A 17310-nucleotide genomic window follows, 5' to 3' on the forward strand; every position below is an offset into this window, starting at 1 on the left:
ACAATGCTGTATTCAAATGTCAATACAGTAGAACCTCAAAATTAAGAACATTTCAGTATTCTGAATGACCTCCTTTCCCAACGTGTTCCTATCTCTGAGGTCCTACACCGGTCACACACTGTAGTTGAAAAGAATGAACTCTGAATTTGAAGTGTTCTGCCTCTCCTCTAGATGACCTCTGCCGCCCTGGTTGGGACGGCCTCATCTGCTGGCCTCAGGGTTACCCAGGAGCTGTCACCAAGGTCCCCTGCCCCAGCTACATCTTCGACTTCAACCACAAAGGTAGGTGACACCCCACTCTGCATGCATGGCAGAACAGGTTCCAGGTTCCCCATAGAAATAGAATTTGAATACAATATCTCTGTGTGGTATCATTTTACCTGTGTATGGTTGATACATAGCTAGTTAATATTGATACTTACATTTACGTCATTTAGCAGACACACTTATCCAGAGCAATTAGGGTTAAGTGCCTTGCTCAAGGGCACATCAACAGAGTTTTCACCTAGTCGGCTCGGGGATTAGAACCAGCGACCTTTCGGTTACTGGCACAACGCTCTTAACCACTAAGCTACCTGCCCCCCGCAGGTATTGAATTGAATTATGTATTGTCTAATCCAAGTATACAGATAAAGTATTATGACAAACAATACAGATAAAGTATTATGACAAACAACTCTGCATGCATAGGAGAATGGGTTCCCGTTTACCAATGTATGATTGATATAGTGCATTTATAGTGGATTTATAGTGAATTTTGAAACTTGAATTATGTATTGCCTCACTTAAGGTACCGAGTGAAACCAAGTAAGCTACAGAGATACAGTATGTTGATTTGTTGATATATATTACAGGTCATGCCTACAGGAAGTGTGACATCAATGGGTCATGGGTGTTTGTGGAGAGCCTGAACAGGACGTGGCCTAACTACTCAGAGTGTCTGGGCCCTGGGTTCATGAAGCCAAGCAACGAGAGGGGAAAAGTAAGTACTGTTCTGTATCTACTGCAGCTGCTTTATCCCCACACATGCAGTAAACCCTACAATGCGACTGTATAAATTGTATCGTCTTTTAGCAAGTGGTTTTATCCAAAGCAAAAGCCACATATGTGGATCAAACCCACAACCCTGGTGTTGTCATGCTCACTCCCACTGAGCCACTGGATCAATTACATGGCTGTTTCAGCTAGTAACATCTCTGTTAGGGAAGCTTTACAGTAATACAGATGTAGGATCTTAATTCGAGACAATTTGCTACAGCAGGAAAATAATCCTGCAACAACAGGAAATGTGAATTATTATATGTATTTAAATAATGGACATTTTTGTAGGGGTTGATACATTTTCTGTTAAGGCAAATCAAGTCTGACATTTCTAAGTGGACATAAACTTTAGAAGCCTTTTTAAAACTCAAATACACTACAAGTTAGCATTTGCTGCTGTGAAAGAAAATTCTCAGCAACAAAAGAGTGATCAAATGAAGATCCTACATCTGTACATACCTCTATCTCTCTCCCAGCAGGACTTCTTTGAGCGGCTGTATGTCATGTACACCGTAGGCTACGCTGTGTCCTTCAGCTCTCTACTAGTGGCTATCTTCATCATCGGATACTTCAGGTCTGTGTGTGTGTGTATATATATATAAGTGTGTGTGTGTGTGTGTGTGTGTGTGTGTGTGTGTGTGTGTGTGTGTGTGTGTGTGTGTGTGTGTGTGTGTGTGTGTGTGTGTGTGTGTGTGTGTGTGTGTGTGTGTGTGTGGGTTTGGTTTTACTATCCTTGTGGTGACCAGAAGTCCTCTCAAGGATAGTAATAAAAGGGAAAAAAGTGGGGACATTTCGCAGGTCCCCACAAGGAAGAAGGCTTTAGGCTTTAGGGTTAGTGTTACAATTAGGGTTCAGGTTAGGGGTTTGGAGTTAGGGTTAGGGTCAGGTTTAAGGTTAAGGTTAAGGTTAGGGTTAGGGAAAATAGGATTTTGGCCCCCACAAGGATAGTAAAACAAACGTGTGCGTGCGCCTGTCTGTGTCCATTCTTGGTGCGTGCGCATATCTTTCTGAGTGTGAGAGGCTGCCAGTAATAATTAATAGATGAATACAGACTCAGTTGTGAACAAACACTGACCCAAACATAGGCCTAATGGGAGTTTGGCTAACTAGCTAGTGAATTTTAACCATATTAGCATAGACATGACATCAGTCAAAACACCTCAAAACAAGACATGTTATCAATAACAAGATACAACGAGCTGAAATGAGCCACCTACGATTCCCCGCATGGCAGCTTCTTGTCATTGTTGCTAACTATCTAACCATTCCGAATCATAACAACGCACGCCCTCTGGCCATATCGATGAGCACGCATCATTTTAGTGACGTTGTCAGCTAAATATGAAACTCTCTGGACGAACAGACCCAAGAGAAATAGTATATAATGATAATAATATTCGTCATCGACCCTGTGCTCCCAACCCAAACAGAGAGAGGAAGCAGTGAGCACCCTCAAAGTACTTATGTTCCATTTGGATGAGTAGGAAGAGGAAACTTTGGTCAAGTGCAGTTGAAGAACATTCATCTCCGATGTACAGGTGTTGTCAACTCTCTCTCGCTCCTCTTAAATCAAATCAAAGTTTATTGGGCGTGTACACAGTTTAGCAGATGCTATAGCTGGTGCAGAGAAATGCTTATGTTACTAGCTCCTAACAATGCAGTAAAATGTCAAAGAAGTACACAAATAATCAAAACATTTTACAAAAAACAAGACATCTATCAAGGCTCAGGCTAAGACCCAGATGCAGACACAGGAGGCGGATAGTACGAGTCTCAGAGTTTATTACATCACAAGGGGCAGGCCAAAGGTAAGTCCAGGCAGGCAAAGAGTCGTAATCTAAATCAGAGTCAGGCAGGTACAAGACGGCAGGCAGGATCAGCGTCAGGACAGGCAGAAAGGTCAGAACTGGGAAGACTAGGAAAAACCTAAACTAGAGCACAGGAAACACAGGAACACGCTGGTAGGACTTGACGGGACAAGACGAACTGGCAACAGTTCATCACGTTAACTTATGAAGGACAGAGTGCACTCCAAATAAATTTGAGTCGAGATACTTTGATTAAAACGTCATACCTTTTTTTGTTTGTGTTGTGCACTTTTCTCTCTGTTGAGCAGGATGGTTCCAATTGTGGATGTTCTCGGATCAAGCATTATTATAGCGAGTCTGAAATAGCTCAGATTGAATGGGCTGTGCCCAGCATGCAAAACAGGCTATTATGACCTCATTACAACCACAAGCTGCTTGTTATGTATTCTACTGTATTGTCATTTTTAACCAGCTTTACCAGCTGTCTTAATGTTTTATGCTGCGTTTACACAGGCAGCCCAATTCTGATCTTTTGCCCAATTATTGGTATTTTGCCAAATGAGATCAAATATTTTGCCAATAAGCTCATGTAACCCAATATTACAAGCTGTGAAACCAATTTATCTGTTTTCCTTTGTTACATGTAGCTGGTAATTAATACATATTCATCCATGACACTTTCTACTACACCCCATTTATTCCCATTAATTGTTAACTGCTGCTACAGTATGTTTATGCAGAGCTTTATTCATTCATAGGCTTATTGCATGTTATTATTCACAGGATTATTGCCTGTTATGATTTGTCTCCCTTTAGAGAAACCATAATAACCAACCAGCTGGTTACAGAGTCAAGACACTGTTCAAGACATCAAAACTCTTCAAGATTGTAATCCAACCCATCTGAATGACATGGTCTATGCCCTGTATCACCGACCTCCTCTGAATACATAAAGACTCTTAACTGAACTGCATCTCTGCCTCTGGTCCTGCTCTTATCGGAGTCCCATAGAAGATGGGCACCACCTGTCACGCGTGCTGTAGGTGGGTGTAGTGGTGGAATCAAACGCAGGACACCGAAGTATAGTCCAACAGACTTTAGTAACTCTCCAACAAGGAAATTACGAGAACACTTGCCCGTAGGCGAAATAACGCACGAAGGCGAACAAAACAAATGCGCACTACACAGGTGCGTAAACACTCCACGCAGTGGAGGGAAGCTCAACCGAGCGAAATAGCGAACATCAGCCCTACACACGACAGACAAAAATCAATAACACACAACACCTGACAAACACAACGAGAACTAAATAGGACACTAATGACACTAAATGAAAACAGGTGTGACAACAATCAGACAAAAGCAAACGAACATGAAACATACAACGGTGGCAGCTAGTATTCCGGAGACAACGAACGCCGAAGCCTGCCCGAACAAGGGAGAGAGGCAGCCTCGGCCGAAACCGTGACACCACCATAACCCTCACCTAAACCGTCATTCAGTTACATTGGTCCTTCGAGCCGGATGCAACACACCTACTGTGACATGGCAGAGCAGCAAAGAAACACAGCAACAGTCTCATCGTCAGAAGATCCCGTTCCAGGACGTGATCTCAGAAACCGATGGATACCGATATCTCTACAATATCGACAACAACCCGTGGCAGCACATGCCCAACCTCTACAATCTCTCCAACCAGCTCGTTGATGCCTTACGGATCTATTCCCCCATATCAAATCAAATCAAATAAAATTGTATTGGTCACATGCGCCGAATACAACAGGTGCAGACATTACAGTGAAATGCTTACTTACAGCCCTTAACCAACAGTGCATTTATTTAAAACAACAACAAAAGAAGTGTTGAGAAAAAAAAGAGCAGAAGTAAAATAAAGTGACAGTAGGGAGGCTATATATACAGGGGGGTACCGTTGCAGAGTCAATGTGCGGGGGCACCGGCTAGTTGAAGCAGTTGAGGTAATATGTACATGTGGGTAGAGTTAAAGTGACTATGCATAAATAATTAACAGAGTAGCAGCAGCGTAAAAAGGATGGGGTGGGGGGGCAGTGCAAATAGTCCGGGTAGCCATGATTAGCTGTTCAGGAGTCTTATGGCTTGGGGGTAGAAGCTGTTGAGAAGCCTTTTGGACATAGACTTGGCGCTCCGGTACCGCTTGCCGTGCGGTAGCAGAGAGAACAGTCTATGGCTAGGGTGGCCATAGACTTCTCTCCTCCCTTTCTGCATCTTTTGACTCTCTATGTCCCCTATCCTTCCGGGTGGCTCGGTCCTCCCCTCCTGCTCCGTGGCTTGACGACTCATTGCGGGCTCACAGAAGAGGGCACCGGGCTGCCGAGCGGAAATGGAGGAAAACTAGACACTCTGCGGACCTGTCATCTTTTCACTCCCTCCTCTCTACATTATCTTCCTCTGTTTCTGCTGCTAAAGCCACTTTCTACCACTCTAAATTTCAAGCCTCTGCCTCTAACCCTAGGAAGCTCTTTGCCACCTTCTCCTCCCTGCTGAATCCTCCTCCTCCTCCTCCTCCCCCTCCCTCCTCCCTCTCTGTGGATGACTTCGTCAACCATTTTGAAAAGAAGGTTAACGACATCCGATCCTCATTGATTAAGTCAAATGACACCGCTGGTCCTGCTCACACTGCCCTAACCTATGCTTTGACTTCTTTCTCCCTTCTCTCTCCAGACGAAATCTTGCGACTTGTGATGGCCGGCCGCCCAACAACCTGCCCGCTTGACCCTATCCCCTCCTCTCTTCTCCAGACCATTTCCGGAGACCTTCTCCCTTACCTCACCTCGCTCATCAACTCATCCTTGACCACTGGCCATGTCCCTTCCGTCTTCAAGAGAGCGAGAGTTGCACCCCTCCTCAAAAAACCTACACTCGATCCCTCCGATGTCAACAACTACAGACCAGTATCCCTTCTTTATTTTCTCTCCAAAACTCTTGAGCGTGCCGTCTCTAGCCAACTCTCCTGCAATCTCTCTCAGAATGACCTTCTTGATCCAAACCAGTCAGGTTTTAAGACTGGTCATTCAACTGAGACTGCTCTTCTCTGTGTCACGGAGGCTCTCCGCACTGCTAAAGCTAACTCTCTCTCCTCTGCTCTTATCCTTCTAGACCTATCTGCTGCCTTTGATACTGTGAACCATCAGATCCTCCTCTCCACCCTCTCCGAGTTGAGCATCTCCGGCGCTGCTCACTCTTGGATTGCGTCCTACCTGACAGGACACTCCTACCAGGTGGCGTGGCGAGAATCTGTCTCCGCACCACGTGCTCTCACCACTGGTGTCCTCCAGGGCTCAGTTCTAGGCCCTCTCCTATTCTCTCTATACAACAAGTAGTCACTTGGCTCTGTCATATCCTCACATGGTCTCTCCTATCATTGTTACGCAGACGACACACAATTCATTTTCTCCTTTCCCCCTTCTGATAACCAGGTGGCGAATCAGTGTGGATGTCGGATCACCACCTCAAGCTGAACCTCGGCAAGACGGAGCTGCTCTTCCTCCCGGGGAAGGACTGCCCGCTCCACGATCTCGCCATCACGGTTGACAACTCCATTGTGTCCTCCTCCCAGAGTGCAAAGAACCTTGGCGTGACCCTGGACAACACCCTGTCGTTCTCCGCTAACATCAAAGCGGTGACCCGATCCTGCAGGTTCATGCTCTACAACATTTGCAGAGTACGACCCTACCTTGCACAGAAAGCGGCACAGGTCCTAATCCAGGCACTTGTCATCTCCCGTCTGGATTACTGCAACTCGTGTGTTGGCTGGGCTCCCTGCCTGTGCCATTAAACCCCTACAACTTATCCAGAACGCTGCAGCCCGTCTGGTGTTCGACCTTCCCAAGTTCTCTCATGTCACCCCGCTCCTCCTCACACTCCACTAGCTTCCATTTGAGGCTTGCATCTACTACAAGACCATGGTGCTTGCCTACGGAGCTGTGAGGGGAATGGCACCTCCTTACCTTCAGGCTCTGATCAGACCCTACACCCAAACGAGGGCACTACGTTCATCCACCTCTGGCCTGCTAGCCCCCCTACCTCTACGGAAGCACAGTTCCCGCTCAGCCCAGTCAAAGCTATTTGCTGCCCTGGCACCCCAATGCCAGGACAGCGGAGTCACTGACCACCTTCCGGAGACACTTGAAACCCTACCTCTTTAAGGAATACCTGGAATAGTATAAAAGTAATCATTCTACTGCTGCTCATCGGAGTGGACTACACCGGCCTGATTGAGCAGGTCAAGCTAGGGTCAGCTGGTAGACCAGCTGGTTGGACCCACCAGAGCCCTGATGGATACCACCAAGACCACCAGATGCACCAGCCAAGCTGAAGAGGTCCATCTTCTGTGGTCTAACAGCAGTGAGCCCCAGTCCACAAATGTGATGGCAACAAGTTCAACTCCTGGAAAGCGCAGGTGGAAAAAATCTACCATTCCCTTCATGGGACAGCCACTGCTGACACCAGCCTGCCCAGGCCAGACTACTACAATGCTGAAGTCCTTCTCTTGAGAGCATGTCATAAGGACTGCATCTTCAACACCACACCATTGGGGTACGTCTCCTCAGATGTGGCAGATCCAGACTCTGTAACACCATGCTCCTCATGGGGCAGTGGGATGCCTCCTTACCACAAGTTGCTTATGCCACTGTGCCAATCACCAGACACCACCAGCGCCACATTCATGTGGTTGCAGATCATCCCAGCCATCCTAGACGATGACGGCCAAAAGAGGCCAGACCAGCATAGGGAATTCATGGGGTCTACATCTTAGCCCTGCTAATCTGAGGGAGACTCCAAATGCAATATGGCATCCAAAATCCAATATGGTTGCCACATTACCATTTTAAATGGTGGTTTAATCGCCTGAATATGTACACGTTTTATATGAGCCATTTTTCAGATTTGTGTACTATACTTATTACATTTACATTGTTTAGCAGACGCTCTTATCCAGAGCGACTTACAGTTAGTGAGTGCATACATTTTTCATACTGGCCCCCCATGGGAAACGAACCCACAACCCTGGCGTTGCAAGCGCCATGCTCTACCAACTGAGCTACAGGGGACTTATGTCCTGTACTCAAGACAATTTGTGTGTACTTCAACTATTTTAGGAATCCAATATGCCCACCATATACACGCAAACACCTTCGTCAGGATATATAAAAAGGCAGTGGACTGTTTAGCATGGCAACACCAAATATTCCAAGTTACGAGCCTCTTTGATGATCAATGAGGCAACTCAGAGGCTCCAACGAAAGGAAAGAGAATCCAACCCTGGCCTCTGACACCCTCTCCCTTACGCTACAACTTACCCCACTGTGGTATAACTTGCCCCTCCAGGATTGGGCTCTAAGTCACCTCCTTATTGTTTAGAAGTGAGCTTTGATTAATTGATAGTCCAATACTGTACGTCTGCCTGAATTCAACAAGACCTTCCGCTGCCTCGCTGCATTTCTGATGCACAATGGGATGTTCCGGTGCACTCTTATCTTGTTTGGGTTGAGCTTTGTGGGATTTTTTATGAATTTATTTGCAAATTATGGTGGAAAATAAGTATTTGGTCAATAACAAAAGTTTCTCAATACTTTGTTATATACCCTTTGTTGGCAATGACACAGGTCAAACGTTTTCTGTAAGTCTTCACAAGGTTTTCACACACTGTTGCTGGTATTTTGGCCCATTCCTCCATGCAGATCTCCTCTAGAGCAGTGATGTTTTGGGGCTGTCGCTGGGCAACACGGACTTTCAACTCCCTCCAAAGATTTTCTATGGGGTTGAGATCTGGAGACTGGTTAGGCCACTCCAGGACCTTGAAATGCTTCTTACGAAGCCACTCCTTCATTGCCCGGGCGGTGTGTTTGGGATCATTGTCATGCTGAAAGACCCAGCCACGTTTCATCTTCAATGCCCTTGCTGATGGAAGGAGGTTTTCACTCAAAATCTCACGATACATGGCCCCATTCATTCTTTCCTTTACACGGATCAGTCGTCCTGGTCCCTTTGCAGAAAAACAGCCCCAAAGCATGATGTTTCCACCCCCATGCTTCACAGTAGGTATGGTGTTCTTTGGATGGAACTCAGCATTCTTTGTCCTCCAAACACAACAAGTTGAGTTTTTACCAAAATGTTCTATTTTGGTTTCATCTGACCATATGACATTCTCCCAATCCTCTTCTGGATCATCCAAATGCACTCTAGCAAACTTCAGACGGGCCTGGACATGTACTGGCTTAAGCAGGGGGACACGTCTGGCACTGCAGGATTTGAGTCCCTGGCGGCGTAGTGTGTTACTGATGGTAGGCTTTGTTACTTTGGTCCCAGCTCTCTGCAGGTCATTCACTAGGTCCCCCCGTGTGGTTCTGGGATTTTTGCTCACCGTTCTTGTGATCATTTTGACCCCACGGGGTGAGATCTTGCGTGGAGCCCCAGATCGAGGGAGATTATCAGTGGTCTTGTATGTCTTCCATTTCCTAATAATTGCTCCCACAGTTGATTTCTTCAAACCAAGCTGCTTACCTATTGCAGATTCAGTCTTCCCAGCCTGGTGCAGGTCTACAATTTTGTTTCTGGTGTCCTTTGACAGCTCTTTGGTCTTGGCCATAGTGGAGTTTGGAGTGTGACGGTTTGAGGTTGTGGACAGGTGTCTTTTATACTGATAACAAGTTCAAACAGGTGCCATTAATACAGGTAACGAGTGGAGGACAGAGGAGCCTCTTAAAGAAGAAGTTACAGGTCTGTGAGAGCCAGAAATCTTGCTTGTTTGTAGGTGACCAAATACTTATTTTCCACCATAATTTGCAAATAAATTCATAAAAAATCCTACAATGTGATTTTCTGGATAATTTTTTCTCATTTTGTCTGTCATAGTTGACGTGTACCTATGATGAAAATTACAGGCCTCTCTCATCTTTTTAAGTGGGAGAACTTGCACAATTGGTGGCTGACTAAATACTTTTTTCCCCCACTGTATGTTGACTTGGTGACAGTTATGGTGTATGAGGAGGATGCAACCACACATGACAAGTGCATAAGGCAGGTGTTTACTAAAATGAACCAACACAACCTGACACTCATTGACAATAAATTCCATCAACTTAGTGGGCCTTCACATGTCAAATGAATTGCACTCTCCAAGTTCAATGCCATCCTGAATCTCCCAGAACCGTCCTCGACAGGCCCATTCCACCATCAGCTACTAGAGACAGAGACAACATGGAACTGGATTGCCACATTTAAAGTGCTGCCATGCATTGTCCTCATATGTACCTATTTGGCTACTAACCATGGCTGGCCAGCCCATGTGACACCTGAACTGGATTCACATATGAAGAATGAGCTTTCATGCTGGGGTGACTCATACATTGGTCTGGGAAACTGCAGTAATCCCAACGTCCCTATAAGGACATATGCCATTTATGGCAAACAAGAGGCACCTTAGGATGGTCAAACTTGCTGTACATGATTGTTTATGGTGGCTGGGGATTGACTGTGATTTTAGTGGTCTTGGTGCACCATGCTTGATCAGCTTCACCTCCTCTGCAACCCTTTTACTGTCCATCAAAGCCCAGGGATCATCTTCAAATGTACACTACCAGTCAAAAGTTTGGACACACCTACTCATTCAAGGGTTTTTCTTTATTATGACTATTTTTTACATTGTGGAATTATAGTGAAGACATCAAAACTATGAAATAACACATATGGAATCATGTAGTAACCAACAAAGTGTTATACAAATGAAAATGTATTTTATATTTGAGATTCTTCAAATAGCCACCCTTTGCCTTGATGAGAGCTTTGCATACTCTTGGCATTCTCTCAACCAACTTCATGAGGTACTTACCTGGAATGAATTTCAATTAACAGGTGTGCCTTCTTAAAAGTTAATTTGTGGAATTTCTTTCCTTCTTAATGTGTTTGAGCCAATCAGTTGTGTTGTGACAAGGTAGGGGGGGGGGGGTATACAGAAGATAGCCCTAGAAGGGCTTACTTTATACTATTCCAGGTATTCCTTAAAGAGGTAGGGTTTCAAGTGTCTCCGGAAGGTGGTCAGTGACTCCGCTGTCCTGGCGTCGTGGGGGAGCTTGTTCCACCATTGGGGTGCCAGAGCAGCAAATAGCTTTGACTGGGCTGAGCGGGAACTGTGCTTCCGTAGAGGTAGGGGAGCTAGCAGGCCAGAGGTGGATGAATGTAGTGCCCTCGTTTGGGTGTAGGGTCTGATCAGAGCCTGAAGGGAAGGAGGTGCCGTTCCCCTCACAGCTCCGTAGGCAAGCACCATGGTCTTGTAGTAGATGCGAGCCTCAACTGGAAGCCAGTGAAGTGTGCGGAGGAGCGGGGTGACATGAGAGAACTTGGGAAGGTCGAACACCAGACGGGCTGCAACGTTCTGGATAAGTTGTAGGGGTTTAATGGCACAGGAGGGAGCCCAGCCAACAGCGAGTTGCAGTAATCCAGACGGGAGATGACAAGTGCCTGGATTAGGACCTGTGCCGCTTTCTGTGTAAGGTAGGGTCGTACTCTGCAAATGTTATAGAGCATGAACCTGCAGGATCGGGTCACCGCTTTGATGTTAGCGGAGAACGACAGGGTGTTGTCCAGGGTCACGCCAAGGTTCTTTGCACTCTGGGAGGAGGACACAATGGAGTTGTCAATGGTGATGGCGAGATCGTGGAGCGGGCAGTCCTTCCCCGGGAGGAAGAGCAGCTCCGTCTTGCCGAGGTTCAGCTTGAGGTGGTGATCCGACATCCACACTGATATGTCTGCCAGACATGCAGAGATGCGATTCGCCACCTGGTTATCAGAAGGGGGAAAGGAGAAAATGTATTGTGTGTCGTCTGCGTAGCAAAGATAGGAGAGACCATGTGAGGATATGACAGAGCCAAGTGACTTGGTGTATAGAGAGATTAGGAGAGGGCCTAGAACTGAGCCCTGGCGGACACCAGTGGTAAGAGCACGTGGTGTGGAGACAGATTCTCGCCACGCCACCTGGTAGGAGCGACCTGTCAGATAGGACGCAATCCAAGAGTGAGCAGCGCCGGATATGCCCAACTCGGAGAGGGTGGAGAGGAGGATCTGATGGTTCACAGTATCAAAGGCAGCGGATAGGTCTAGAAGGATAAAAGCAGAGGAGAGAGAGTTAGCTTTAGCAGTGCGGAGAGCCTCCGTGACACAGAGAAGAGCAGTCTCAGTTGAATGACCAGTCTTGAAACCTGACAGGTTTGGATCAAGAAGGTCATTCTGAGAGAGATAGCAGTAGAGTTGGCTAGAGACGGCACGCTCAAGAGTTTTGGAGAGAAAATAAAGAAGGTATACTGGTCTGTAGTTGTTGACATCGGAGGGATCGAGTGTAGGTTTTCTGAGGAGGGGTGCAACTCTCGCTCTCTTGAAGACGGAAGGGACATGGCCAGCGGTCAAGGATGAGTTGATGAGCGAGGTGAGGTAAGGGAGAAGGTCTCCGGAAATGGTCTGGAGAAGAGAGGAGGGGATAGGGTCAAGCGGACAGGTTGTTGGGCGGCCGTCCGTCACAAGTCGCAAGATTTCATCTGGAGAGAGATGGGAGAAAGAAGTCAAAGCATAGGGTAGGGCAGTGTGAGCAGGACCAGCGGTGTCATTTGACTCAATAAATGAGGACCGGATGTCGTCAACCTTCTTTTCAAAATGGTTGACGAAGTCATCCACAGAGAGGGAGGAGGGAGGGGGAGGAGGAGGATGATTCAGCAGGGAGGAGAAGGTGGCAAAAAGCTTCCTAGGGTTAGAGGCAGAGGCTTGAAATTTAGAGTGGTAGAAATTGGCTTTAGCAGCGGAAACAGAGGAAGAGAATGTAGAGAGGAGGGAGTGAAAAGATGACAGGTCCGCAGGGAGTCTAGTTTTCCTCCATTTCCGCTCGGCTGCCCGGTGCCCTCTTCTGTGAGCTCGCAATGAGTCGTCAAGCCACAGAGCAGGAGGGGAGGACCGAGCTGGCCGGGAGGATAGGGGACATAGAGAGTCAAAAGATGCAGAAAGGGAGGAGATGAGTGTTGAGGAGGCAGAATCAGGAGATCGGAGGGAGAAGGATTTAGCAGAGGGAAGAGATGATAGGATGGAAGAGGAGAGAGTAGCGGGAGAGTAAGAAGAGCGAAGTTTGTGACGCCACATTACCATCTGAGTAGGGGCAGAGTGAGTAGTGTTGGAGGAGAGCGAGAGAGAAAATTATACAAAGTAGTGGTTTGGAGACTTGGAGGGGAGTTGCAGTGAGATTAGTAGTAGAACAGCATCTAGTAAAGATGAGGTCAAGCGTTTTGCCTGCCTCGTGAGTAGGGGGGGACGGTGAGAGGGTTCAAAAGAGGAAAGGAGTGGAAAGAAGGAAGCAGAGAGAAATGAGTCAAAGGCAGACGTAGGGAGGTTAAAGTCACCCAGAACTGTGAGGGGTGAGCCATACCCTATGGAAAGGAACGTATCAAGGCGTCAAGCTCATTGATGAACTCTCCAAGGGAACCTGGAGGGCAATAAATGACAAGAATGTTAAGCTTGAATGGGCTAGTGACTGTGACAGCATGGAATTCAAATGAGGAGATAGACAGATGGGTCAGGGGATAAAGAGAGAATGTCCACTTGGGAGAGATGAGGATTCCTGTGCCACCGCCACGCTGACCAGCTGCTCTCGGGGTATGCGAGAACACATGGTCAGACGAGGAATGAGCAGTAGGAGTAGCAGTGTTTTCTGTGGTAATCCATGTTTCCGTCAGCACCAAGAAGTCGAGGGACTGGAGGGTAGCATAGGCTGAGATGAACTCTGCCTTGTTGGCTGCAGAACGGCAGTTCCAGAGGCTGCAAGAGACCTGGAACTCCACGTGGGTCGTGCGCGCAGGGACCACCAGATTAGAGTGGCAACAGCCACGTGGTGTGAAGCGTTTGTATGGCCTGTGCAGAGAGGAGAGAACAGGGATAGACAGACACATAGTTGACAGGCTACAGAAAAAGGCTACAATAATGCAAAGGAGATCGGAATGAAATTAACTAAACATCTGGGAAAGCGAGAGAGCGGGGCCTCCCTCACTTACGTTTCACTGAAACACTCAAATATAACTCTCCCAACTTCCACTTTAGAAATTATAATTGTTGTAAACTACAGTGGTTCAATGTTTCTAGGAATAGACTCTAACTTAGTTAATTCAGGTAGCTAACTTGGTACAGTATTCTTCCGTGAAAACCGTCCAGGGCACCGAATCCTATGACGCCAAAGCCAACTAGCATGCCAGTCTCCAATATCACGGTTTAGAACCAATACTCGGTTACAACAACCAGCAGATCATTCGTGTCCATGTCTAACGTTGTGTAAAGTTTTGGGTTAGTTTTGACAGTTTGAGTGAGTACGTCGTCAATTTATTCAGCCAGTTAGTTAGCTATAATAGTTTGCATACTAGCTAGCCATTGCTCTCTGCCAACGGCATGGCAGTTAGTTAGCTAGAATAGTTAGCATACTAGCTAGCCATTGCTCTCCTCCCACGGCACGAACACACAAGCTAACGTTAACTAGTCACCCATGTACCGAATTCCCTTGAACGACTCTGGTTACCAGTATGTAATAATAAGTATGTAAAAACAAAACAAAAATAAATGTAGGTTATAACTTACCCTTAGTAGCTACTATTAGCCAGTTAAGTGCAAAGCTAGCCACTGAATCGATTCAGCCAGTTTGCGTCTGTCCCAACGGAGAGAAAGCGTCTCCAAATATTAAAGCTAGGTCGTTCCAGCTATTGTTTAGTTAGCTATCCAGGTTGCAACAAGCTAGCAACATTTCGAGTACAGTAGCTACTAACTACCTAACGTTAACGCTTCAGATAATGAGGTTAGAAAAACAGCTGAATGGTAGGTAGCTTGCTGGCATAATTACAGGTACTCTTAAGCGTGAAATAACATGGAAAGTTGCTAATAGTTACCAGTAGCTACCCGCTAGCTAGCTAGCTTTATTGGTCCAGGTAGTGAGTTAGCTAGAAATAATAATATCCCTGGAAATAAATCAGAATTCATGTAAACATTACAGTTTTTAAAACATAGCTTGTTCAAAATAAGTGGTCTCTTGGCACAATCTTCCCCGGAAATGGGATAAGTGGATCTGTGATAGGGTAAGTTAAGCCACCTACAAGTGTTGGTACTGAATGAAATATTACCACTATCTTTTTAAAACCATGTCTATCTTTATTTCCCAAAACACAATTCAACACAATAACAGTCATTTGTTTGTCTTTTAATCATTTAAAGCATATTTTAACACGGGCTTAACACCTTACAAACACTTTGTACTTATTTGAACACTTTTAACAAAGGCCCAGGCCCTGTTGTTACCTCATATCCAAGCGATAATGCCTTGCATTACGCCTTAGAAGAAAACACTTCAATTTGTGCAACTTGCCATTGGCTCAACCATTGGTTCAACTTACCCCAAGGCAAACATTTTGACTATATTAGCCCATACAGCTACAAGGATGCACTTTCATGCTATGTTTAGGACCTCATATTGAAGCTTATAGAGACCCCAACTAATGTATAGAACAATGATCTACTTTAGTTTAGATACAGTGGCTTGCGAAAATATTCACCCCCCTTGGTATTTTTCCTATTTTGTTGCCTTACAACCTGGAATTAAAATAGATTTTTGGGGGGTGTGTATCATTTGATTTACACAACATGCCTACCACTTTGAAGATGCAAAATATTTTTTTTTGTGAAACAAACAAGAAATAATACAAAAAAACAGAAAACATGAGCGTGCATAAGTATTCACCCCCGCCCCCAATTACAGCTGCAAGTCTCTTGGGGTATGTCTCTATAAGCTTGGCACATCTAGCCACTGGGATTTTTGCCCATTCTTCAAGGCAAAACTGCTCCTTCAGGTTGGATGGATTCCGCTGGTGTACAGCAATCTTTAAGTCATACCACAGATTCTCAATTGGATTGAGGTCTGGGCTTTGACTAGTCCATTCCAAGACATTTAAATGTTTCCCCTTAAACCACTCAAGTGTTGCTTTAGCAGTATGCTTAGGGTCATTGTCCTACTGGAAGGTGAACCTCCATCCCAGTCTCAAATCTCTGGAAGACTGAAACAGGTTTCCCTCAAGAATGTCCCTGTATTTAGCGCCATCCATCATTCCTTCAATTCTGACCAGTTTCCCAGTCCCTGCCGATGAAAAACATCCCAACAGCATGATGCTGCCAACACCATGCTTCACTGTGGGGATGGTGTTCTCGGGGTGATGAGAGGTGTTGGGTTTGCGCCAGACATAGTCTTTTCCTTGATGGCCAAAAAGCTAAATTTTAGTCTCATCTGACCAGAGTACCTTCTTCCATATGTTTGGGGAGTCTCCCACATGGCTTTTGGCGAACACCAAACGTGTTTGCTTATTTTTTTCTTCAAGCAATTACTTTTTTCTGGCCACTCTTCTTTAAAGCCCAGCTCTGTGGAGTGTACGGCTTAAAGTGTTCCTATGGACAGATACTCCAATCTCCGCTGTGGAGCTTTGCAGCTCCTTCAGGGTTATCTTTGGTCTTGTTGTTGCCTCTCTGATTAATGCCCAACTTGCCTGGTCCGTGAGTTTTGGTGGGCGGCCCTCTCTTGGCAGGTTTGTTGTGGTGCCATATTCTTTCCATTTTTTAATAATGGATTTAATGGTGCTCAGTGGGATGTTCAGTTTCTGATATTTTTTCATAACCCAACCCTTATCTGTACTTCTCCACAACTAGGTCTCTATTTTCGTCTGGCATTAAGGCGGCGCTAGTGTCAAACGCACGTTAGTTTGCAATTTTGTCATGTAACAACTGGCGCACTGGCATTTTCCAGCCCTAACACCAGGTTCTGCAATTTACCTGTCTAACATCAGAAGGGAGGGGTTGGAAATATTTTAGGCGTTTCCTTAAAAACATGATCCAAAGTGCTAATTTCAGGCAGCGCTGGTAGGGATATTTAAGACCAACCAAAAGCTGGTTTTAGTGGTAACGCAGTTGGTTATGGCATGAATTTTGACAGCGGAACGTAGTCTATCCAGCCGTGACGCACACTGCCCATGTGCTTTTGGTGTCTGTATACTTAGTATTTAAAAACAAAAAAAACTCATGTTTTTTCCCATATAGTTTTATTTATACACATTATTTTAGCCATGCAGGTCCCGTTTTGGACCGTGCGTAAAACCCCTTCCATGATGTATGCTACATGTCCATGCCCATCATGAAACGAGAGATGATAACCTCGGTGAATACCGGTGAACGTCGTCTTTAGAAGTTATCTGTAACCTGTATCAATTGCTTGTTTTCCGTTTCATACAGTTGAAGTCAGAAGTTTACATACACTTAGGTTGGAGTCATTAAAACTCGTTTTTCAACCACTCCACAAATTTCTTGTTAGCAAACTATAGTTTTGGCAAGTTGGTTAAGACATCTACTTTGTGCATGACACAAGTAA

General features: G+C 45.7%; 1 protein-coding gene across 1 annotated transcript in view; it reads left to right on the forward strand.

Annotated features, from left to right (window-relative positions):
- Window positions 1-17310, forward strand: part of LOC311128799 (parathyroid hormone 2 receptor-like) — a gene marked incomplete at both ends in the record, with an annotated part of 87037 nt that overhangs the window by 14846 nt on the left and 54881 nt on the right. The window contains 3 exons of the mRNA XM_084161032.1: window positions 172-282; window positions 855-982; window positions 1518-1615. Of these exons, the coding sequence (XP_084017158.1) occupies window positions 172-282; window positions 855-982; window positions 1518-1615 (337 nt within the window). The remainder of the gene's footprint in view (window positions 1-171; window positions 283-854; window positions 983-1517; window positions 1616-17310) is intronic.

This window comes from Coregonus lavaretus (genome assembly GCF_964263955.1).
Source record: "Coregonus lavaretus genome assembly, chromosome: 5".
Classification (NCBI taxonomy): domain Eukaryota; kingdom Metazoa; phylum Chordata; class Actinopteri; order Salmoniformes; family Salmonidae; genus Coregonus; species Coregonus lavaretus.